The sequence below is a fragment of the Wyeomyia smithii genome, chromosome 3 (genome assembly GCF_029784165.1).
Source record: "Wyeomyia smithii strain HCP4-BCI-WySm-NY-G18 chromosome 3, ASM2978416v1, whole genome shotgun sequence".
NCBI lineage: Eukaryota > Metazoa > Arthropoda > Insecta > Diptera > Culicidae > Wyeomyia > Wyeomyia smithii.
Window position 1 is genome coordinate 37,422,154 of NC_073696.1, and position 26,251 is coordinate 37,448,404.

At 39.3% G+C, this 26,251-nt stretch overlaps 3 protein-coding genes across 4 annotated transcripts; 1 reads left to right on the forward strand and 2 right to left on the reverse strand.

Annotated features, from left to right (window-relative positions):
• On the reverse strand, positions 1–11,026 carry LOC129730511 (retinaldehyde-binding protein 1-like). Of its 2 annotated transcripts, none has more exons than XM_055689901.1 (7): positions 10,574–11,026; positions 2,516–2,830; positions 2,062–2,264; positions 1,838–1,988; positions 1,630–1,777; positions 1,408–1,564; positions 1–1,347 (listed from the first exon to the last, which is right to left on the reverse strand). In XM_055689901.1, the coding sequence occupies exons 2-7, from the start codon at positions 2,622–2,624 to the stop codon at positions 916–918; spliced, it is 1,200 nt and encodes a 399-aa protein (XP_055545876.1). In that variant the 5' UTR covers positions 2,625–2,830; positions 10,574–11,026; the 3' UTR covers positions 1–915. The 2 variants fall into 2 exon arrangements, with proteins under 2 accessions (XP_055545876.1, XP_055545875.1); XM_055689900.1 differs by having other exon boundaries at positions 10,542–11,026.
• Positions 7,126–12,824, forward strand: LOC129728230 (uncharacterized). The gene is made up of 3 exons (XM_055686648.1): positions 7,126–7,235; positions 12,188–12,485; positions 12,541–12,824. The coding sequence occupies exons 1-3, from the start codon at positions 7,126–7,128 to the stop codon at positions 12,736–12,738; spliced, it is 606 nt and encodes a 201-aa protein (XP_055542623.1). The 3' UTR covers positions 12,739–12,824.
• Positions 12,765–23,735, reverse strand: LOC129730512 (alpha-tocopherol transfer protein). Its single transcript, XM_055689902.1, has 4 exons — positions 23,493–23,735; positions 21,177–21,375; positions 13,908–14,023; positions 12,765–13,535 (listed from the first exon to the last, which is right to left on the reverse strand). Exons 2-4 carry the CDS (start codon positions 21,352–21,354, stop codon positions 12,816–12,818), a joined length of 1,014 nt encoding a protein of 337 aa, XP_055545877.1. The 5' UTR covers positions 21,355–21,375; positions 23,493–23,735; the 3' UTR covers positions 12,765–12,815.
• Between the last annotated feature and the right edge of the window lie 2,516 nt (positions 23,736–26,251).

The following is a 26,251-nucleotide window of genomic DNA, read 5'->3' on the forward strand; positions in this document are numbered from 1 at the left end:
TATTTTCATTGCATTTATTTGGATTATTTGATTTAAACTTTCAATTTTACAACCATTAGTAATATTTAGTTTTGCAACAACGTTGAACTGCGTTAGGTACTGTGGAATCTCCATTTGCTATTTATTTAGGCAAACTTCTAATTGGTACGAGATTCGTTTCATGTCCATTTCTATTTATGAAATTGTGAATATATTGCTATTATTGCCTTTATTTTTGAACATAGAATAATTTGGATACCTACGCGTGTAAATTCGAAATCTTAAATCATCGAGTTTATAAAATTGTTATTTTACTATCGCCCAACGGTTGAGAATATTGGGGCCAAATCTAAATTTAGTGCTAATTCTAATTTTTTTTTTGAGTGCATTCGATTAGTCTTTTTATCGCTAGTTTCGATGTTTAAGAAAATTTAAATTTTATCGATACTTCGTCGCTTCGTGATCAGCAACAGTTTCCCTCTTTCGTTACAACATTTGTACTAGTGAGTATTTATTCATTGATTTATTTTGATTCCACATCACATTAATCAATATCTTTGCAGTTCAACATGATTGGTTCTTTTGAGCAGAGTTAAAATATTATAATCAACCATGCGTTTCCATCACAAGGTGTCTCTATATGATTTGTTTTCGCTAGGGGAACGAGTAACAAGTTTATATATATTCTGTTATTCTGGAAAAACACTAAAACAAGGTTCTATAACACAGCCAAAGCCTAGTCAAAATGCGATAGTAAGCAGATTGATTGCGGATACACAGAAATCTGGTGTAATGGAAAAATTTTCTTTTATATGCTAGCATTGAGCAGACATTTCAAATCCTTAAACTGTGACGAACACTTGAGGGGTATAATTTCCTACGCAAAAATTGAGGAAAATTGAAACAAATATGTAGGTATAGTATTAAAAGACCCGCCTACTGCACATCTTGTTCAGTCCGGCCAGGAAAAACATCTTCAACCCTTCCATCTGGATCCGTTTCGAATTCAGCTCCCTGAAGACCATTTTTAAGGAATATCTCCTCTACGTTGACCCACGACCTCGGGGTTCGCCTTGGACTCAGCACCCGCTTGTCATCGTCGTCAAATTCACTATCCTCTGTTTCAGTATCACCAAACTGCAGGCTTTCAATGCTGTCAGCATCGGCGTTATCGACATCCTCCTGATAGCAACTGTCCGCACTATGATTGTACGTTTCGAGATCAATGAAATACTGTTCGTTGTCCAGAATGTTCGTACGCCATTCAGTGTTATCGAACGGAGGAAGAGTTCCGCCGTACTCCACCGGTAGGACATCTTTGGCTATATATTTATGTAACGATGACAGACTGTTTCCGTGAAGGTGTATCTGTTGGTGAATATCTTTCATAAGAGACAGAGAAAGTTTCGGGTACGGCAAAAATCTTACTCGTCTTCTGATTTTGTCTTTAAGGAAGGGTTTGAGAACCGCCAGAATCGCATCGAAATAAAACGGTTCATGGAGTACGTGGAATGCTTTAAAACGCATGGGAAACGCTTCTTGAATCACTTCTACTGTTTTCCTAGCCAAATGAGGTGACAGGTATCTGTTCGAAAATAGTAGATAAGTAAATTAAAATATCCTTTTAATTGAATCCATTAATTATCGTACCTTGCATGTGCAAATCCTAACCCAGCCATGTCAAGTAACACAACCAAGCCACCAATCTGTGTTTCCGGATTTCGAACAGCATCTTCGAGAGCCAGCACGTTGCTTCGGAAAACGTAGTCTACCGGAATTTTGTATGGATCACATTTCTCTGTGTATGAAAAGAAAAATTAGATAATTAAATTAACAGTTTTGGAAGGCTTCCACCTACCAACTCGAAACAAATAAAATTGTCGTCCATTGTCGTCTTTTTTCGGCAGCATACATTGTATCTGCATCTCAAGCATGAACTTCATCTCCGACGGTGGGGATACTTTGAAAATTTCCGGATATTCGTCTTTCATCTTGTAGTATTTTTGAATCTGAGAGGTTATCAATAAATTATTAAATTACGTTCTCCTTTCAAGAACAAAATATTGCACGCATGTAACATACCATCTTGAACGCTTTATCCACATCGAACTTTTTCGCCCGTAGAAAACGCAACAGAAAGGAATCGTCCCTACGGCGCCCAAGCCCACGCTGATGATGCTCGGCGTAAACGCTCAGCTGCTGACGCAGTTGCCGTATTTTAGCGTACGTCATCTCGCCACCAATTTCGCCCAGTTCCTTTTCGGCCTTCTCCCGGAACTTGCTGTCTGCAAGTACAAAGTTCAACAAAAATAATGGAAAAGTCAGAACAACAATGGCCAGCTTAGTGAAAGCTCGAACTGCAATGAGAATTTATATCTAAATTTTGGGCCAATGCCATGTTCACGGTTTGCTGTAAAAGAGGAATCAGCAAACAGCCTCGAACGTAAATTGCTAACAATGATATCTAAGTATTGGAGCTGTTTCCTTTCAATGAATGGGGCAATGTTGACCCAGCTGATTTATGTTTGGTACTGACCTAGATTTCTGTTCATCTCATACTCCAGCATTGCATTCTTATCCAGCGTTGCTGTTCTGCCGAATACCTTCCGAGGACTGTTGACGGGAGTGCTTCCACTGCTCGACATTTTAATTGATTTGAGTGTATTTGGTACGGTTGCTTCTGTGATTAATTAACTGGTGCTCCACTAACAGCTTCGAAGGTAAGCTTAAAATTGGATTTTCTCGTGCTAATCTATACTAGCTACAACGTCTTGATGGAGTTACCGGTTGAAACTTTGGTGCTTACTATGGCAGATCAATTTAACGCTTGGTGTGAAGGCTTGTCGTTACGCTGGAAATAGTATTAGACAAAAGCATTTTCGTCAATTTGGATCCACTCTATTCTTTAATTAAAATAAAATGAAATGTTTTGGAGTCCTTCAAGATTTTAAAAACATTACTAGAACTTGGTGTCACAGAAAAACATCCAATTCATTCAATTTACCTCTACCCAACACCCGCATAATTTCTATATTAAAACCACCTAACAAAAAAGCTTGAAAAGCAACACAATAGTTTTTTATCCCTGCCCAAGGGATAATTCAAGAATATTGCGATAAATTACCTCAAACCATACAACCGACGATTTAGTTGGTATTAGTAATGGGCTGCATGAATGAACCTTCGTCACGTAGACAGCCTGGCACCAGGGAGTTTCCGTTCAGCAGTAGGTAATTTTAACTGCAGTCCACTGGCGGGTTAATCTCCGATAGCCAAATCAACATATAAATTACCGCTGCCACATCAAGGCAACAATTTGTCTAAATTGGCTTGAGAAACTAGAAATAGCCGACATTTGAACTTTAGACTTTTATCAATCGATAAGCAATGCAAAAATGATTCGATAATCTCGGTGAAAACGACCAACATAAATTTTCGAAGCTAGCTAATTATTCACAACTTCCGCGTTTTTGCTCGATTTCAGTTCATTGTGATTCGCAAAAGATCAATTAAATGGAACTTACTACAATTCTGGGTGTAGTTGCTGTTAAACTTTGTTTTATGGAGGGAGTTTCACGAGTTAACGGAAAACGCTCCTACCCATGGAAATTCACGTTTCAGAAGTGATTGGATTATCAAACTGCCAAAATGAAGACAACTGACGAATTGTGTTTGCATTATTTAACATTTTTTAAAGTGTTCTGAAAGCAATACTAGTTGGGATAGAGAAAATGCTAAATATACGAAAAAGCACAAACTTGAAGTCGACCTTTACAGATTTTACTTAAAGTTGGAAGAATGATTAATCTAGTGTAGCTTTGGAAAAAATGCGTAATCTTGCAATAAAGAGATGATTTCACAGAACGGGGGTATTCCAATGGACACTAAAATCGGGATTGTTTTAAAAGTTACCCTAGATAATTAACTCCCCACACGATGGGCTGCTTCTCTCCAGTCTCCCCTAACACCCGCTGCTCAGGGATCTTCGTCGACAGCACACATCCAACGCGTGCGAGGTCTGCCTCGAAGTCGTCGGCCTCTATCCGGTTCTCTGCTAAATATTTTCCTTGTCGGTCGCTCAACCGCCATTCGAGCCACGTGGCCAGTCCACTGTAACCTGCCTTGTCTCATCAGCTTAATAATGTCAGTGTGCGTCACACCCCATTTTCTTGTTTGTTACCAAGTATTCTACGCTCGAAGACACCAAGCGCTCGTTGATCGTTTTTTTTCGACGTCCACGATTCATGTCCGTAGAACGCCATCGGGAGGATCAAAGTTCTATAGAGCGCAAATTTCGTCCGGATCTGTAAGCTATGGGACCTAAGCTGGCTACGCAATCCGTAATAAGCCCTATTCGCTGCCGCAATCCGTCTCTTCACCTCGCGGCTCACCTCGTTTTCACATGTCACGAAAGTATCAAGATAAACGAGTTTGTCGATCACTTCGAAAGTATCCCCATCCATCTCCACCGCAGCACAATACCCGCAGAACTACCACGCTCTCTGCCAGCCACCATGTACTTCGTTTTGGCAGTATTAATGGTAATGTCGTCCGCGAAGCACAGAAGCATGTGAGACTTTGTGATGATGGTGCCGCTCCTCTGCACACTTGCCCTTCGTATTGCAACTTCTAAAGCTACTCCTTCACCTTGCTTCAGACCATCTAACGTCACAACTGCGTCCGAAGATTCACCCGCTGTCTTGACGCATGATGTGAAACCGTCGAGCGTCACACGTAACAGTTTGATTAGTTTTGTTGGGAAACCATGTTCTAGCATAAATTGCTACAGCTTGTTGCATTTCACTGTATCGTACGTAGCCTTAAAGTCAATAAACAGATGATAAGTCTGCAAGTTGTGTACTCGAAACTTGTCGAGGATTTGTCTCAAGGTAAACATCTGGTCCGTTGTAGATCGTCCCACTCGAAAACCGCATTGGTATTCTCCAACAAAGGCTTTTTGCAACGGCTTAGTCGCTGGAACAGGACACGGCAAAACTAAAGCCTTGGTGCTACATTCCGATTCGGAACTCGACCTCCTGTTTATTATACACAGACTTCGCAGCCAACTGTTAAGTGTACAGAACAACGATCCTACTTACACTAACAATCGCTCCCGAGCCGAGACTCGAACCTACGACGACTGGCTTGCTAGACCAGCTGGGAAGAACAGGATATGGGAGAGAATTTTATAAGTGGAATTGAGGAGGATTATGCCTCGATAATTACTACAGCGGAGTCTATGTCCCTTCTTGTAGATAGGGCATCTGAGTTCTTCCAACCCTTCCGTGAGTAGTAGTTCCTTTGGCCATACCTTTAAGATAATCTAGTGAAGACTTTGAAAAGTTCGGCCGGTAAGCCGTCCTTCCCAGTGGCAATGGGGGGTGGGGTTCTTCAGCTCTTTATCGGTAATCAGGTTCCCCTCCCTTTCATTACACATGGCAGGTACTGGCACGGTCCGGTTCATAATTCCGTTTATCGTTCTATACAATCTCCTCGTGTCATGCCTAGTGAAGCAATTATCCACCTTCGCAAGGACGCAATCGTAGTGCTCACGTTTCTTACGGCGGTGAAGCCTCTTTTTGGCAGCTCTTGCCTCCCGCTATTTCTCCCGCATCTGACGCGTCACACGATTAGCTGCTACTAACATGTTGGCGTAGGTCCGGTGTTTCTCTTCCGTTACCTCTAGACACTCAGCATCAAACCACCCACTACGCGTGGTTTATGGTTTCTGGCTGGTTCACCGATCCGTCTATCACCTTTCCGAGCATACTCTGCAGCAACTCCTTCCGCTGATTACCTCTGGATGTCCAGACGTATTTTCCTCGCTGATCTCGACTAGAATACGTTGGATACCCGGGCGCGAATCTTGCCTGCCACGAGTTAGTGATCCGAGCCGATGTTTGGCCCTCGAAAGGACCGCACATCTATGACGTCTGAAAAGCCGTGGATCAGCATATGGTCGATCTGGGAGTAGCACTCTCCATTGGGGTGTCTCCAGGTGTGCTTCCGAATGTTCAGACGTGCAAAATGCGTGCTACAGATGGTCGCTACACTGATCGCGGCGAAGTTCACTCCGTTATCGTTGGTTGTAGAGTGAAGATATAGGGATTCCTTCAATAACGGGATGAAAGAATTCCTCACGTCCGACTTGTGCGTTCATATCTGAGATGACGATCCTTTTGTCGTGTTGTGGGCACTCTCCATACGTTTGTGTTGAATAATTTCAAAAGAAAATTCTTCTTTTCATAGCTAAAGCTATTTTGTAATCAATCAGATGAAAATAAAAAGCAATCAATATAATGGATAGGGCCCTATGCACCCTATCATAATTTGAAAATGTTGATACTATTGCCCCGAAGAACTTCAAATAATATTTCAAATAAACACCATAAATTTTCGCATTTATTTCGCCGCACCGTGTATAGAAAGGATCATCTGTTCGACTGCAGAAATTATTGCTAAACTCTGCGTAAAAAGTGCTCTCTTCTTACGATCGAGACCGTTGGCGGAACCCTTCGTCCGTGGTTTTCAAGAAGTGCGTTCCACGACGACTCAAGAATTTCAAGGCGGCGTACGACTCAGTCAAGCGAAATGAGCTGTGGCAGATAATACTAGAACACGTTTATCCGACGAAACTGATAGAGTTGTTTAGAATGACGCTGGAGGGCTCAACATCATGCACACGGATAGTGGACGAGACATGTGTCGCTTTCGTAAGGTTGGATGGACTGAAGCAAGGGGACTCGCTTTCAAACCTTCTGTTCAATATTGTTTTGGAAACTGCAGTACGATGAGCAAACGTGGAAAGAACCGGCACCATTATAATGAAATCTCGCATGCTTCTGCAAAGTCGCACAAAACTAGTGCTTTATAGAACACTGATCTTACCGGTTGAGCGTAAGGTGCTACGTTAAATACTTGGTGGCAAGTTAGAAGATGGAGTGCGACACAGACGCATGAATTGTGAGCTGTACCAGCAGTACAAATATGCTGAAATAGTAAAGATGATAAAACGTAGCAGATTGCAGGGGCCATGTAGCCAGAATGCCTGGCGTTAAAAACTATACTCAATAGAGAACCAGTAAGAGGCCTTAGGCTCCGGGGCAGGCCTCGCATCCAGTTGTTGTGCGTTGTCGAACAAGACGGATGAGCTGCATGTTTCCGAGCAGACTGGAGAACGGCTGCCCGAGATCGACAAACACGAGCATCTACTATTCGTTAGATATTGAACCACTAAAAGGACTGTTGCCATTAAAGTAAGTAAAATAAGTAAGGATTCAACAAAAAAAGATCTTGGTTTTCAGCTCAGCATATCGTCAAACGAAGAGTTTCACTGGAGAACCTGAACACTGACGATTTTGCTTATGATAAAATTGGCCCTTCTTATAATAAACTTCTTAGGAAAACGTAGAATAGTTTTCTTGAGGGAATTGTAATTGTGAAGCAAAATTGACAAAAGAAATGAGGTTTTGATTCGACTCCTTAATCTTGACAAAACAAGTCCCTCTATCAATAAATCTGATCAGAGGAATGTATGTGAAGTCTCTCCAGAGAATTATCAATTGAGCAGTAATCTTAAAACGAAAAGGTAGAAACTTACACACAAGCACGGATATAAATAATAAGCATGTCACTTACTCTCAATAGTGATATTGCCAAAAATATGAAGTATGGGAAAACGTGGCAAACTTTGATATCACGACTAACATTGATATTGCATAATAGCCTGCACATAGCAACCCGAAAGAATTGTCTCGTTATTTCTATAGTAGCTTTTTCACTACTATTTCGTGGTTTAGCTATTACTGTTTGTTGTGATTTTGAACGTTTTCTAAGGCATACAAACAATCAGATGTTTCTTGTACAACTAACCTCAAGAGCAACATTACAATATAGTTTCTTAAACACTGACAAACTGGTGTAAAATTTTTCACAAACATTCAATCCTAAAAATGCGAATATGTGCCTTAAATTTGCATTTTTCTTAGTAATTTCCGAAATTTTAATATAGATTGCCCTACAGATAAATTTAAAAAATAAACAAAATCCTACACCAACGAAGATTTTGGATAGCCTCCCTTGGATTTATCGACGAAAAAGTGAACAATCAGGAAGGGAGCAGGTCTGATGATAATCCTTAAATTTGTATGGGCGAAAATCTAACGGGAGAAGGACCAGAAATTATTTAACATTTTTCTACGTGGCTTTTGGATAGCCTTTTGACAAAATTTTATTTCAATACATTCCAAAATGCATGAAGATTGAAACTTTTCGTACATTTTTTTATTATTTCAGCGTTATCAAAGTTACCAGCAAACAAAAAACTAGTCAGTAGTTACAGAAAACTGAAATCAATAGCATAGTTGAAACAATACTGATGTATTTTGTTGTTGTTTTTCTTTATCCAGTAATTGTTTTAAAAATGCAAAACTTAGAGATTCATTGAAGAGTCATATACTTGAGTTATACTATGAAAAGCTATAAAGTTAGCCGCCTTTTTTCCTGTAAAGAAGTCTCTGCCAAATAACAATAATAACGACTCGAGTGCTGTTCTATTAAACTAACTTAAAAAAAATAAGAGTAGAGTAATAGTAGCAACCAACAGCTCTCCGCTGCAGCTCGTTTTGTAGTCATTTTCTAGTTGAGAGTGTTGCTATTATTTTACTATGTTTTGTATGGTAGAGAGATAGGGGAATAAACTGGTGCTTCCGTTTATATACACAAATTTAATATGGAACTCAAGTTAGTATTTACAGTCTATGAAATCTCTATTTGTACTTCCATTCACGCTAATAACTCTCCAATGATCCAACATTTTTCATAACGAGGAGCTTTCACGTGAGTATTCGTTGCTTGATTATTGTGTATAGCATGCCCGTATGATGGAATAATCAATTTTTGAAGAATTTAAAGGAATGAACTTATATGAACCGGACTAACTAATGCGAATAAAAATGCGCAATTTGACATCCATTTTTCGTTTGTCGACAAAATCATTAGTTTCAGTCAAATGAAATCGGGGAAGAATAATTTTTATACGATTGAACTCATTGTTTTCGCCTTGCAATTTGGCGGATAACTTTTTAACTAGAGTCGATCAAATTCGTGGTGCTAATCTATAAACATTTTTCATGTCTCAATCTATTCTCTCTCACCAACTCCATACTAAATAGTTTGCCAATAAGAACGAAGTAAAAACTATGACGTAGGCAGAGCCGGATTTAAGGGGGGGCCCGGGCCCCGGGCCCCCACATTTTTGGGGCCCCACAGAACGAGAAAAAGTTCTTTCCTCTATCAAAAATGAGATTCAATCAAAAGTTCAATTTACAGCAAGAAAATTTGAACAGACCATTTCAATCTGAAACTTTTGTTCAGTGTTATTTTTTCGCGAGCGCCAATATCACAACTACATCCATAAGATCCTTCGATTCTCTTGCAATGACACACATTAACACACCATTTGAATCGAACCAGCGCGCATCGGAGATCAAGCAGGAAAGAAAATACATAATCCACAAGTTTTTAATGCATTGTTGTTGATTCCGAAAATAAGTTTACTTGTCCGAATCAGGGATACCAGATTTGCGTTGTAAAATGCAGATTTTCAGAGTCCGTGTGCAGATTTTATTGACCTGCAGATGTGTGTAGTTTTTTCCTAGTTTCTGTAGATTATTGCCAGCGTAGCCTTATATTTGCGCAGTCTTTCTCAAATTGTGTGCAAATTTTTGCCTGCGGATCGCATTTTTTTTTTTAAATTGCGGTAGGTTTTTTTCAGATATCAAGAAAAAATTTCCGGATTTCGAGCAGTTGCAGACATTTTTCGAAAACATCTGGCACCTCTGGTCCAAATCATTCGACAGTTAGATCTGGCTATAAACAGTGAGCAAGAACCGAATTTATTATTACATTTATTCAAAATGAGCTGTCACCACAAAACCCCGCGTATATCAAAGTGGAGCTCAAAAAAGATGATTACTTGAAGAAAAAAACCAAAAACTCGTTAGTGCCTTGCAAAAATTATTTTATTTAAGGATTTGAGCCTAATGATCTCGAACGCAACTGGAGAAAGGTCTTTTTCGAAGATGAAACTGATTGAAAATAGGTTGCGTACGACTATGAAGAGTGAAAGGCTGTCAAACTTAGCATTGTTAAGTTGAGAGTACAATATTCTGAAGGAGCTGAATGTTGATTATTCAATCAATAAGTTCTCTGCAAACAAAAACTCGCAAATTTTTGGTAACTTTTCAATAACAGATAAATGTTTTTAACTCGTACGATAAAAAAACGGGTTTGTTTTATTTTGGGGCCCCCACTGTAAACTGGGCCCCGGCCCCCCACAATTGTGAATCCGGCTCTGGACGAAGGTAACAATAAGAGACAAGCGGTATTTATTTTGCGATTTCAGCAACATCGCGAAAATAAATTTACCACCCTTCCCTTGTAAGACAGCAATCCGCCAATAACTAATCACCGCATCATATTATTAAATGAGACATTGCCGATTCTAAGCAACTGCGAGGGTTTGACTAAGAGATTTTAGAAAAAAAAATCTAATTGCTCACCGTTATCTCTATAGTGTATATCATTAAATTACCAACGCATCCAAATCACATGTCCATCGTTTATTGGATTTATCCGGATCGGTCGCTCAACTCGAGAACACAATACAGAATCGCGCGTCCAAAAATAATAATACACGCGTTTATCGCCAACCACGAAGTCCCACAGTACAATCACTAAATGCTTTTGGGGAGGTGACAGTTATTTTTATCCTTCCTGGTCTGTTGTGCAAATACAATTACTCTTTTGACACATTTTTCGCATCACGTTCACGACTTATGCTGGCACTGCATGCAATACGATGCTGAAGGCCATTCCACCCATATATTTTTCGGGCACTCGATTGTTCCGGTACAATTTTCACGGTTCCTTCCAGTGCTGATACTTTCACTCGATTAACCTTCGCGAGAAAAGCTCACGGCACAGCAGAAAGAAAATCTACTTAGATTGTCACCAACACAAAGCTAGGCGAGATGAGTTTCCCTGATCAACTCGCATACACACTCACACCAGCGTACAATCAAACAGATGTTTTAGCCGAAGCGCCACTTTGAAGGCTCCCTCACGATAAAGTGCCCTTTGTAAAAGTGGTAACTGAGGAGGACTCGCGAGATGCGAGTTTGGTGCAAAAATGCTTACATGTGTTTGAGGTGACGAAGGAACCCGCAGAGAATATAGAGAGCGACACGCGGTCACAAATTTGAGCATGTAGATAGTCGCAAACAATGTTTCGTGCGAGGAAAATCGAGAAAATACCGCTGGGCAGGTCTAATTTCGCTCAATAACACGAAGGTTTTCTTCGGCAGGCTAGAAGATGAAAAATATTCGAATTTATAGCAGCAATTTTTTATAGTAGCACTGGTTGCATACTCTGTGGGGAAATTATGTTTAGTTGTTACTAGGCACGTATGCAGTGAGCAAAAAAAGCATGGCAAAAGAGAAACATGATTCTTTCTAGGGCTCATTCCTAAACCATATAGTTTGCTCATGATATCTCTGAATACCCCTGAGTGCTGAAAATCTAAAAAAATCGAAATAATGAAATACATTGATAAAACATTTATTAAAACAATAACAGGAATCTTCATTAACATTGACCTATATCGAAGTGCCCACTCCGTTGATGATAAGCTATTGATGATATGATTTACGCGTATCACAATAGTTTAATCTTTGCATCTAAAGGTCAATACTGTAGTGCATATATCAATGGTTATCTTCAATAAACCCTGCTTACTGTTCGTTGATAATAACTATGATAAGGCAAACACTTGAAAGTTTGTTGCAACAACGCAGTTGTTATAAATTTACCTTGATCAGCTGTACCAACCGTTAGTTAACAAGTATTCCTCCACAATCGAAAATGAAAGTGATAGCTCTGCGTTGTGTCCTTATTCTATCGATTGCTGTAACAGCAAATTCAACTCCTATTTCAACAAAAATAAATTTTTACCAAAATCTGATTCGTGATGTCGAGCTAGAACCGGAACATGGAGACGTTTATTTATCGAAAAGTATTCTTGAAGAGGCATTGAAAATCGTAAACTTTTTCATCAATCAAGGTTTGGATATGATTCAAAAGGTGCAGCATGATATCGATAGTTTGCTTGATGACGTGCTCAGCGAAGCGGAGAAACTGTTGATACAGTCCAACCGGGAAATCGAGAGTTAGTGAGGCACAACAAAATCTTACCGCAGGAGAAACCCGGTTGAGTGATTGCTTAGCGGAAGCTCCCAGCCAGCTGGAACAAATCGCTAGGGACTCGTTCGCGAACACTAAGCAATGCTTCGACTATTTGGTCGCACGGCTTAAGCTTGTGCGCAGCAATGTCAAAGAACATATTGAATTCTTCGTAGGCAAAGTTCATGAAATTCAACAAATAGGAGATACCTGCGTAGCGGAAAATCCCAACCTGCTGGATCAAGTACTATGTGTACTGGATCATGTAAGTAATGCGTTTTTTTTTCACAATCATATCTCACATTATCAAAATAAAACAGATCAGTGAAAGTAACGCTATCGTGTTGGAAATAATACAAGATGCCGGTGACCTACTAGCGGAAACAATCAAGGAATCTGTTTCCTTAGCTACCGACACTAAAGGATGTCTTTTGGATGTGGTGAGACAAACTCACAACGACTTGGGCAAGCTTGTAACAGACGTGCATCAATGTCTGCATCAAGAACAATCAAAGTGAACAAACGGAACCACTAGTAAGCATTTAAACATTTATTATTCGAATACACTCTTAACATAACATTCAACAAATAAAATTTATTCTTCAACTAATTCACTCTCTAATAGACTTTTTCTGTGCTTACTCTTATTATGCTTGGCGCCATCAATGCTATGGAAAAACTTTTTATATTTACTCGCATCTACATGCGGTTTCAATTCATAGCCAAACTTAACTAGATTACTATAATGATCTTCCAAATCCAACAACTGCTTGTTCAAAGCATCGTAATCGAAATCCGTTCCATTCGTTCCACCATACTGCGCTGGTAGGGCCTCCTTGCCCAGACAAGCATGCAGCGAATCCCAATCGGAGTAATGAAAATGAACTTTATCCTTAATTTGCTTACTGAGCACCGGGTACAAAATTGCTATTGCAGTGTTCAAAAAAGCTGACGAGTTGACAACATGAAACTCCATATGCTTCACCGGCATCAGGTCCGCTTTTTGGGTGCCGATTTTGATGTTGGAAGGAGTGAGATAGCGCAAACTTTTGATCGAAAATCCACTCATATCGAGTAGACAGGAAATACCATTTTGCTGCGTTTCGAGATCGTTCAGCATGAACTCACACCACAGCTCATCCAGGTGGGCCAAATCCGTTGCGGGCGATTCGTTTATATCCATCCGACACATTTTGGTGACAAAGATACGCCGTCCATTTTTGTCCCGCTTGTCCAGAACGAATTTAACGTTTCGCTTCAGGATGTGCTTGTAGCTGCTCAACGGTTCATTGATGAACCATTCCGGATGGTCATGCTGGAAGAAAAATTGTCAACATAAATGGAATAGAAAATCGTTACTATGTCGCAAGCGTAAATATAATATAGAAGAGTTAAGGTTGAATGAATTGCATTTCCTTATGTGGTCAAAATGCATTATTGCAGTATAGTTTTGGATTTTTTGTTATAACACACCTAAACCATTTCCAGCTACCGACTATAAACGCAACCGAATAATTAAGCAATTAACTGCACAATAAGTGTCACTTAAGCTCAAACTTGCATTCGGTGCATTTCAGCACCTTGTGCATTCGCGCCGTTTGTCATCCACGATACCTTTACAATCGCGATTGGTTAGCTTAATATTCAACACACTTAGCAATGCAGTTTACCGCTCGATCAAACTCACCTTCAATTTGAACAGTTTACCCATTCGTTGGAACGCTTCCTGGACATCCCAATCACAACAAATCAAGAATCGGCTGAGAAAGAGATCATCACTGCGCCGTACAAAGTCATCGCAATCTGCCGGATATGAATAGAACAAAAAGTTAATTGATCAACCTGGTTAAATCTGGTGTTTATTCGAAACGGCCGCTCAATTCGCGTCAAGCTGTTCGATCCCCCACCTGACTGTGTAAAACATTGAGTCATTCACCTTTTTCATTAAATTTGCCGTGCTTACGTTGCGTAACCTAAGTCACCTTAATATACGTTTTGCACATTAGACAACTTATTACTGTTCGTGTTTTTGCAACTCGTGTTTTTTCTATTGGCTATTTTGGATTTTGTGTCACAGTATTAAATATGTGTGTTTATCGAACTGACCATGGGCTTTATTTTTTTGGATAGTCAAATCCGCCACCCGACCATTTGTGAATAGCAGTTGATTTTGATGGATAATAGTACTAGCCTATCATTTGTTAGAAGTAATAACCAACTTAGTGATTAAAATTTACGCTCACTAACTTCTTCAGTGGGTACTTCCGTTACGAAAAGATGTTTTGCAAGTAGGTATGAGGCGTCCACTGGAAATTTTACTACAACGACAGTTTCTTCGTGCTTGAACGCAGAAGATAATTGACGAAAGCACGTAACAATAACATATCACGTCCATCTATAGCCAGCTTAGTGATCATCAATATCGACTGTACTCACGGTATGACATGGTGAAACTTCGATAGGTGCTTCCCCGTTGTCTTGTGTTGTTGTTTTTGGTTTGCGTCTCAATGCGGTGAGCTCTAGAACGATAGACCCCTGCAGTACCGCACATTTAACCACGCTGAAGGTCGCTAGCCACTAGCGGACTAAGCATTGCTTGATGGCCGTTCTGGCCCATCCATAAACCGTAACTATTAGATATTTTACCACGCCCCGGCATTACCAAGTTCAGAACAGAACTAATCAATGTCAAGTTGGAAACGCCCGGCTTGGTTGGCTTCACTTCACAAACTATTTTGCAAGTATGTTTTATTTAAACTATTAACCATAACATTGAAACTTATGAATATCGCAGTTGAGGGTGTACGAATTAGTTTTTCACTCATTAATCATCCAAACGTTGAATACAATATAATTACAAAACATTACATTTGAACATACATCAATCTACAAGGTTTTAAAATTTATGCTCCTGAATGAAAAATACACAGAAAATTGTGAACAAAAATTACTCAGGACTTAGGACAAAATGCAATATTTTGATCAAAACTATTAATTTGAAATGAAACTGGGACGAAATTAACTACACTGAGATGAAATGAAACAAATAACTTTAAAAATACCACCATTATAATAAAATGTTTAACCGAATTGGTAGGTTTGTGAACAGATTTGTGAAGTCATTTGATTGTGAAGTGGTTAAAACTTTTTGCCCTTTCGCGTGTATTGACATGTTCTGTTGTCCATCTGCTGTTATGGGCTACTTAGCAGCCGGAATTGGTAAAAGCACCACTTCGAGCCGCTCGGTGACATCGCCATATTCGTGGCTTGCACCGGCTCGGTACAAAAGCTGAGGGAGCTACGTATGCTGTGCGTTAACTTTCAGTTTCTCATCGGGAGGAACTTCGAGCATTTTTTATTTGTTTTGAACTGTCTGCGCATGGCCCATCTCACCCGCTTTGATTGAGTTTTATCGCATTTGAAGTTTATTTGTGCTATGTGTTGATTGATGAAAAGGGATAAAGGAGAATCAGAGAACTACAAGTAGACGGAGACACCACAAAGCAAAAAATGACTTGGATTCACCTCGTGCGCTCCATGCAACTTTGGAAAATAAATAACACTGAGAAGAAAAAAAGGAATAGCTTTCATAAAAAATTGTGTGCAAGTTATGACGTTTGTAAATTGCATGCAGAAGTGTGTTGAAAAATCCCACATCATTATCATTATTAATCATTTTCACTATCACTGGACTTGTGTGTTGCTAAATTAGACATACACGCTGTCGAAAAGTCAATAATGTTAACAAAACGGTTTGACCTTTTTTTTCTTCCCCTTCCAATTTCCAACATTTTTGAAGGGCTTGGGGGGGGGGGGGGGGAATGACATAAAATGAAAATGAAATTCGTATCGACCTTATTGCATGATTCATGAGTTACCTATTACGTGTCTTCAAAAGTCCAAATATTTTTAGACCCAAATAGGTTCAATGAGAATGAAAAGTGTTAAATTTTCAAATCATTTGTTCGTTTTTCTCTAAACAATGAATTGTGCGAGTTTTGAACAAAAACGATAATATATCAATTTTGCGACAGTTTGTTCGTAATTCGTTTTGTAAAGACACTGCGAATCATTCACGGATGCTGTAGTTTTTTACTGAGACGCTTACACTGCCTAGAAGTAAATAGCACTCCGTTCCTTGATAAAAAACTCACGCATACTTTGGTACTAAGATCCACATTATCCAAATTCATTTTACTACTTCAATTGAAAATATGTAGGTAGTCGTGGATGGTGCTGTCAACTCTGTTGGTTCGTCCGCTATGGAAGGCAGCAAGATATTCACAATCATCGCTTGCTGCAGCTTTGCTTCCTGCTGGTCGATCGTTCTCAGGAAATCATCCTCTGTCAACAGTTATCGGATATACCGCTGCTGATATCAGCTGCTTCTACCGTTGTTCACCGTTCTTCCCGCCATTTATTAGTAAAATGATTGGTATGACTTTCGTAGCCGCAAGGTTCGCTTTGGCTAGCAGGTAGTCATGGGCAAGGATGAAAATTATCACTCGCGTTCATTTTTTCCGCAAGCCTTCGATAAGCACAACTCTGAACAACTTTGTATGACAAACTTGAAGTCCTCAAGTAGAAGTACAACTTTGTCAAAGAGAGTATTGCTTGTACTTAAACACCGGAGCTGTGAGAGGACATTCTGGCAAATTATCGCGATAATTATCACGATCGCGACAATTATCTTAAATTTGCTCTCACGGCCTCGGTGCTTGAGTACGAGTAATACTCGCTTCAACAAAGTTGTAGTACTACTTAAGAAATTTAAATGCGTTATACAAAGTTGTTCAAAAATGTGCTCATCAAATGAGCTACCGGCTTGCGTGAGTGATAATTTACATCCTTGGTCGTGGGTGTTCGGGACAACACCGTTTGACCACCCGTAGGATTTACCACAGGGATGATAGCGTCACGGGTTGGTAGCAAAGCGTCACGGGATCAGACAGATAGCAAGTGAGATGGCAATCAAAAACGTCATTCAGATAAAATTGCTAAATCACGAAGGGTGTTAATAGTTAGAGGTTAAAAGTTTAAAGTTGAATGCAGATTAAAAAGTTCACAAATTATTTCTACAAGTTCTTGGATTTCGGATCGGTGGTAGTTGTGAAAATTAAGTGAGGCTTAATCAGGTATTAAAATTAGAACAAATTACAAAATAACACTGAAATAACGTTACATAAAAACAGCACGACAGGACAAACCGAGTTAAAAACCTTGCGGGGGAGAATTTGTAGGATTGACGAGTGAAAGTAAGTCGATTGCTAAAACGTTAACCTAAAGTAAAATAAAACATTGAAATATTAAAATTCAAAATTTAGAAAATCTTGAGTCGATTTGAGAAAGAGAGTCGGCTGGGGAAAGATAAGTCGAAGAAATCCGCAGGAGGAAAGAAGAAACTAAGTGTGAGTTTGTAAAATATTTTTTTTGGTTGAGTTACTAAAATTATTAATAAAATTGTAGCTTTGATCTACTTAGAACTAAAAGTGGATTCACGGCTGGTTTTTTGTTCCGAACAGTGGGTGCCAATCTTAGTAGATCCAAGTCATTCGTTATCAACGGACTTCAGGATACGTTACACGTATACACGAATTATAATAATCATGTGACACTCTCAATAGAGATAAAGCTAATAATATAAATGCGAAATACAGCAAACACCCGGGCGATAGCACAAAAAAGAACAATCATAAAAGACGTAGCGTTCGAAGAAGGTGGCGAGGGGGAGGTTTGCAGTTTTACAGCGAAAGGTGACGAGGGGGAGGGTTGGGGGTCAAGCCGAGCTAACGTAGCTAAAGTGAAATTAAGAAAAAGATTTTTTTTTTTCAATATAGAGAGGTTGTTATTTTCTAGTTCTTCATTTAATATTCCTTGACTTATTTTGAACTATTTCTCTAGGTGATTAAGGATCATTTTGCATCCCATAATCTGGATGCATTATTTGTGGCAACAAATGCTCCTGGGAGAAGCGCGCATAATACAGTGGAACGTCGCATGGCGCCACTTAATAAACAGTTATCGTAGTCACCTACTTTTGACACCTATTGCCCCACGATTTTCAAGCGTATTAAGGGGAAGATGTGTACGAAATGCAATCTTTACTTTGCTTCAAGTGTGCTCCAAAAGGAGCATAGTAACACAAAGCCCTCTCCTCGGATGGGAAGATTTGACCGAAACAAAATGTAGGCAAGAGGGGGCATGACAGAGAGTGGGTGGAAGTTGCTGACATCGCTGATGCATTGATTCCAGACAAACAGACGATAGGGGAAACCTGCCCGATGATTTCAGTGGAAGCCAGGGGGAAATGATTTGTACCGAAGAAACAGATTGAATTCCAACTTCTTCGTAATTTGAAGGTTTTATGCATAGATTCTTGCTGATACTGTAATCGATTGGTACTAATTGTTTTCTATTACTTGTCTGTTTAGGGTCATTTTTAATACTTCTTGTCTTTTCTTGCTCATTAATGATACAATGTGTTTTGATAATAAAATTCACAAAAAAAATTGTCATGGGAAGCTATGTTATTATCTACAGGAAGGTCTTCAACTTTGTGACGAAATGCTACGATGGGGGAGGGGGGGTAAACAAAACCTAAATAAAAGTTACGTCCTTTATGAATGCTCCCAAAGATCTATGATTATGGTCACAGTGATGAGTCCATACAGAAAAAATAGCCCAAGAGTGCATTACCGGTTAACTTGGTATAATATTCTGTCAACAGTGTTAGGGAAAGCAACCATAAGGCGACCAATCAGATCAACCGAAATCTGCGTTTCAACAAGGCTGCATGATTAAGGCTTGGTTACACGTTTTATTGTCGCTTGGAAACAGTTAACAAAAAATTCGGCAGTCACCTACGCAACATTTTATTACGCTGCTGTTGGGTGTTGCATTTTGCTGATGGAAAAAAAATTAAGTTCGTGCGTGCGAAGTGTAATGAATGAACGAGAAAGTATTGACTCTTCAATTAAGTATCAAATTTGTCCACAAAAGGACAATTTGTCGTTAAATTTAATATCGGATACAATGCTAATCGCATCTCGGCACTATCCCCGACAGTGGGAATAAGGCACCCTTCTGATAATACAGTCGAAAGCCGTTTTCACATTGAAAATTAGACGACCGACAGACAGATTTTAAATGCCAGCACCCCCGTTCGTGTGTTACCAAAATACGGCAGCTTTTCGCTAGAAGAAGTACCGGCCAATGTAGCTACCACTGATGCAGCCGCTTTTTACACGAGAAAATATAAAGCCTCTGCCGCTAGTGCTGTTACCCGGGCCGTCCTAGTGGCCATCCACTAGTAAATTAATTGGTTTGAGCAGAAACAGGCTCTTACATAGCCCAAAAAGTGAATTTCCGGCTAGCTGAAATAATATTCTGCCGCCCGTGATATGGAAAGCAAGCATTAAACGATCAATCAGAGAAGTTCTACGTCAAAATCCAAAATTATACAGAATAAAGACGGCTATATATATATCTAAAGAGTAAACCTCTACGTAAATTATAAAAATTCGATGTGTTTTAGGTTTCTTGTAAGAATTCGGTAAGGCCAGAAAAAGACGATAAAAAATGAATCCAAATTGAAAGTATTAGTATTTTTAAAGGCCAAAAAAAGTAAATGATCTCAAATCAAGCTAAAATTTTCGGGAAGCGCTTCTAAAGGCCAGGAAATGCCAAAATAGAAAATGCTGAGTATCAACAAAAAGGCTGAAAAAGGTCAAAACAGAAAATGACTCCATATTTAGCTCAGAATCGCCGAAAAGTTTCTTTTGGCCAGTAAACCCTAAAATAGAAAAAGATCCTAAATTGAGCGGCCTAGGAAAAAAAAAAACAAAATGCAAAATGATTACATATTGAGCTCAGAATCGTCGTAGAATTAAAACAGAAAATGATCCCAAATAAGGCCGCGAGGCCAGGAAAAGCCTTTGGAATAATAGAAAATGGTCCTAATAAGAATAAAAAATTATGCCAAATTGAACTGCCTTCAAAGGTCAGTCAAAATAAAAAAATGATACCAAATTTAGACCCGAAAAGCCACAGTAGAAAATGATCCCAAAATGTGCTCAGAATCGCTGAAAAGTGTTCCTTAAGGACAATGGACAGAAAATGATCCCAAATTGAGCTCAGAAACGCCGAAAAGTGCTCCTTTAGGGCAGAAAAAGTAGAAATATAAAATGATCCCAAGTTAAGCTTGGAATCGCCGAAAAATGCTTCTGAAGACTGCAAAAACCAAAACTGAAAATAATCCCAAAGTGAGCATAGAACCGCAAAAAAGAGCTTCTAAAGGCCAGAAAAAAACCCAAAATAGAAAATGATCCCAAACTGAGCCATAGAAAATGGGATTTGAGATCTCTTTTTTCTGGTCTGAAAAAGCCAGAATAGAAAATAATTCCAAATAATGCTCGGTATCACCGAAAAGTGCGTCTAAAGGCTCGAAAATTCAAAATTGAAAATAATCCTAAATTGAGCTCAGAACCGCTGAAATGGGCTTCTAAATACTCGAAAAAGCCAATATACAAAATGATCCCAAAATGAATACAGCATCACCTCAAACTGCTTCTAAAAGCTGAAAAAAACAACTTAGTAAATGTTTACAAATTAAGCTCAGAATCGCTGAAAGGTGCTTCTAAAGGCCAGAAATAATCAAAGCAGAAAAAAATCCCGAGTTAAACTTCGAATCGCCGAAAAGATCCTTTTCTATGATCATTTGTTTAGCTAACTTCCTCATTAAATTTGTTATTTGGATGTATGCAGCCACAAAATTCCTTTTTAGTGCTTCAATTACTGCTCAATATTATCGATTTTTACAATCACAAGCTAACTAATCACCATGACCAATGCTATTCAAAACGTTTTAACAATGTAAACATACAAACCGATAAAATTTTGTATCAACTCAATAGCGCAGCAAGAGACTAAACCATAAAAAAATTGTTCATTAACTCACTTTCAACCAGCTCTCGCAACTCATTGATCTTAGCAGTTTTTTTCTCATCATCTACGAACAGTGGCGTTGGATGCTGCCCTACTGATGTTTCCGCTAATGATTTACACTTCAGCGTGCTCGCGCTGCTGTCGGTAGCCGGCAGCTGTGACGAAGGCTGCAGTACTGCTATCTCGGGCATGATGCAAGCGACCAGTCAATCCTGTAAATTATAACGGTAAGCAAAATTATCGTCGATATAACCGAATAACTGAGTGCATGTAGCATTTGGTTGCAGTCGGTGCTTTCCGCAAATAAACATTGTAAGATTTTCAATTACGACTATGTAATATTATTATTTTATTGCCTTTTTTGCTATCGAAATAGATTGAAGCACGGAAATTGTTGCAAAAATCACTAATTGTTCTGCATTTCTCTCAGTCATTTCCTCTAAATATTTGATTCACAAGAGATCTTAACATGGGCCATGACCCCACTTAAAACTTGACGATCCAGTTAACACGACTATCGCGCATCAGCAGCTAGTCTGCACATGATGCATGGACATTTCAAGCTCTTCAGTCACTTCTTCCATTAACAAACTCTAAGTACCACCGCGCATGAAATAATTTTTTTATAGTCATGATAAAAAGCAGCAGCAACGTCGTTAATCCTAATTAAAAGTTGTTTCCCAATCGTCAAGCAAATTAGAGAAAACCAGCCTAAGGTTCGTGTCGCTTGTTCACATTAGACAAGTTTGAAGGGTGCTACAAACCGCTTCTACAAATCGAAGGCCAGGTTCTGAAAGTACAATAGAATGCCAAGGCTTGGATTAGTTTTACAATGTAGAAAACCTCCGCACTTCAGGTACAATTAGAAGCGGAGAAACAAAAGCGCATGGAATCTACCGGCAAACAAGTTGGAGTTTCTAATGGATTGCTGTGCAAGTGCAATAAATGGGAGACATGTTGAATCAATCATTCTAAATACATAGCTATGATAACAATTAAGCGGTTTTGACTTAACATTTTCAGTTCATGAAAAATAAATGTTTATAACTATCGATTGAAGGACTACTCGAGAAAATATTTTAAAAAAAATCACGATTCTTTGGTCTATTTTGTACGATTATTTCTCTTATAGTGAAGCTTGAAATAACTACGTCATCGTCATCAGCCAACATTCAACATGAACACAACGTACTTTTTAACAGGGAGGTGGGAAGGTCGTTTTATGATGTACTCAGCAGTTGTATTACCTAAGAGAAGAGGAGGCAGCTCTTGAGGTACATAACATTTGTTAGTACACACATCATACACTTTCAGCAGCAGAACGTTTCGAGGATAGATTTCTCAATAGTGTGGTACTAAAGATGTGATCGTACATACACATTCATTTGAACCCGTCATGCAAACTCTTTGATGGATGATCGCCGATTGATTAATAACATTTGAGGGCACTGCCAGTGACCATCTGGAGAACAGGTTTAATTGATCTAACAAACCAAAATGTGTTGGTATTAAAATCAGTAACATATGATATCATAATGTAAATACAAGCACAAAACCAAGCTGAGAATGCATCACTTAAGTGAAAGTGAAAAAAGACCTTGTAAGATGCAATCATTCGATTGAATCTAAGCACGTAGAGCAACGGTATGCTAGAAATATTGCTTGCATATCGCAGACTAAACCGGTTCCCCATCATGCAGAGTGTACTTCAAGTTTCGATAAATGACCAACAAGAATATCAAATATGATAGGTTAAAGAACTAAGGGTTATGGCTGTGTTGACTAATGTTTTTAATTTTCAACTAAATGGATTCGCTACACAAAGATAAAGTTGACCCAGCTCTTCAGCAGTCGGTTTTTTTCTCGAGCACCACTCCAAAGAAATATACAAAAAATGCCTTTCAAGGTTAACACTTTTTGCAGTTTCAATTATCTTATTTTAGCCCGAAAAACTGTACCATAAACTAGAATCCAATTCATCACTGTCAACGTTTGATTTTCTAGGCTGCCACAATTTGACGATAGCTACAGAACCATCATGTTTGCAGCAGAATTTTGATCTTAAGAAAAACATATTCTGCATCAGTCACATTACACGCGATTCGTGAATTGTGCAATCTTCACACTGGTTGTTTTGATGACTCGCGGAAGCTGTTATCGCGAGTACCGTTTAATAAAAATGGAACACGCTCAACACGATGTGGTAATCAATCGCGCATTTGATTGTCAGTTTTCAGATTTCTCAACGGTGCCAACTTCAAATGATTTTCGCACATGTACGAAGCATTGACCCCGCACATTTCAACCACACACGATATCATACACTTACTAAGCACAACGCCTGCAGCTATAACAGAACTGGTTACTAGTTTCACGCTGATCTTGAAACACCTCTCCCGTTGGCTTAGCTGATATGACTCCAAAAAGTATCTGCCAAGTCGATTACCGGAATAACTGCAACGTACGATTGAACAACGAACCGGCTAATCAAAACAAAAAGAAATAAACCACACTACAAACGACGCGATTAAAGCACAATCAATATGTCTGCACTGTTCAAAGTACCGCATACGACTGTTTCGGTTTGTTTTCAAACAGTGCACATATATGAAATCGTCGTGCATACCGACAGCGTATTGAGGGGAGTTAAATGCTTCTTCTGTTTTTGCTGAATATGTTTGTTCACTGACCACAGGCAGTCTGGAATCACTGATTGGAATACTAATTAGTATACTTGTCGCACATATGCGACGTAAAATTGTTATGGGCGATAGAATGATTTCTTCCGGACAACCGGAAAAAGATGTTATTGGAAACAGTTGCTGCGAAATTGAACGGGGTTAGAATAACATCATCAGGAAACTCTAACTCGGTAGCATATAACAGTTCAATGTTAAATTTGGACGTAAAGTTTGTTCAGACATGACTCTATAGACGTTGTTAAGCTTATTGTTTACTAAATGGAGGAAAGAATGTAAACTCTCTAATATTTTATTTAATTTGAGCATTTTATAATTTTTAGTAAAAACACAATACTGTGCATAACTTTTGTTATATATATTTAAATGGTAAATGAGCTACTACGCTATAATTTCATTGGGAAAAGTTACTGAAGTTTACAAATCATCTCACCTTTCAAAATCAAATGAGTTACTAGCAGTCGCTGTAAAAAAAATGAACGATGTGAAAAGAGAATTGTTAATTGTTTGGTCTTCGATTACAGTTGTACTGAAAAATTCGAGTCACTACGACTCACAACTCGACTAACGAATTACTCAACGTTTTATTTGCAGTCCCAACGAACATATAATAGCTGATTAAGCTATAATTCAGTTGAAATAAGCCCAAAAGCACATACATGTACACAATTAAACCTCTGGAGTGCAATTGAACAATTTCCCCTAACAAGTGATCGCTGACGATAGTCTGACAATTTTCACTGCCTGTAATATTTCATGAAATATTTCCAACACATTGTAACGTGCTGCGTTTTAGCAGGCGTTTCTTTTAATATTACACGCATTGGCAATGGGCCTATTGTAGTCTTCATAAGCAACAATTATCAATTAAGAGAAATAAATGGTTTCTAATCTAAAACAAGCACTAGCACTCGTACGGTATTAAAAGGGTGAACTCTAAATTGTTGTTAAATTCAAACTTGTTGTTGCTTGTCTCTAGATGCGTTTTTGGCAATCCTGGGTTAAATTTAAGATCAATTTACCATTTCGAATCCGAGTTTTTTTTTGCGATTTTGACCTCAATTAGGAACCACAAAAGCAGCTATGCTTAGGAAGAACGTTTTGCATTTTCTGTTCTTTATAAATAGTTTCCTGATCATAACTTCTTTGGGTTTAGAACTATTTTTGACAGTTCTAAGCTCGAGCCGTCACGTTTTCATTTTTTACTTTATGCAAGGCTTCTGTTTCAGCGATTTAGAATTAATTCTAATTTTTCACAATCTCCTCTTTCGTAAGATTTGAACCACTGCGACCACTGCTTTGATCTTTTGTGATACCGCCCTTTTAGGCCGTCTTTAATGCTCCATTGGGGATAATTTTGCATTCAATGGTGTTTAGAAACAATTTTCATTTATTATAAGGCCCTATTTTTGCAGAAGTCGAGTAAACTCGAATCGACCATGTAATTCAAATGAGACGAGTTGTTCGTCTAAGCTTCTGTAACGTTTGCGGTAAAAAATAGACATAAATTGTCGATTTTTCATGGGTTTACCATCACACGCAATAACGAAACTACCGATGCAGCATCAATCATAGTGACCCATGAGTCAGCAGAAAAAAAATTGACAGCTCTATCAGTCGAACTCTAATCGTGTTGGCGAAAACAGTAAAGCTACTCCGTTCAGGAGTGTGCGAGTTTGAAGAACGCTACCCCATCGCGTCGAAAACGGCCACCGTGCGGCAGTTCATGGACACCGGATACGCCCGTTCCGGCATCTACAACATCTTGGCACTATTGAACAACAATCACAGCATCGAAAGAAAGTCCGGTTCCGGAGGGCCGACGACCCTGAGCGACAAGAACCTCCAAAGGATGCTGAAGAGTAAGACCGATGGAAAAGTGGCTACATCGCTGCATGCGCCTATCCGGGAGGTCGATGAAACAAGCCAAATAGTGAAAAAGTACCTGGCGAATTTGGACATACATATCGAGAAGCGGCAGTCCCGTCCACTGGTCTCGGAGCTGCTGGCAATGACGCAGCGGCAGCGCCTGAATAAGTGACGTGACGGTAGTGATGGACGACGAGACCTGTCTCACCCTGGAAGGCAACGACTGACAGGGCACTTCGTATCCTTCGTATCGAGGGGAAGTTCATTTCATACACCAAGCTACCCAAGAAGGCGGTGCTGTAGCTGACAATCAGCGCAAGGGGATATCAAAGCCGTTCTTCCTTCGCTCCGAACTGGCCGTGAACGCCTAAGACGCGGTGTTTTGGCCGGATCTGACGTCGGCCTATTACTCGATGCGATCGTTGGAGAAGATGGAGCGGCTAAATATCGATGTGGTATCACAGTTGGCGCACCCACCTGACGTCTCCATGTTGGGTCCCATCGAAGATTTCTGGAACCT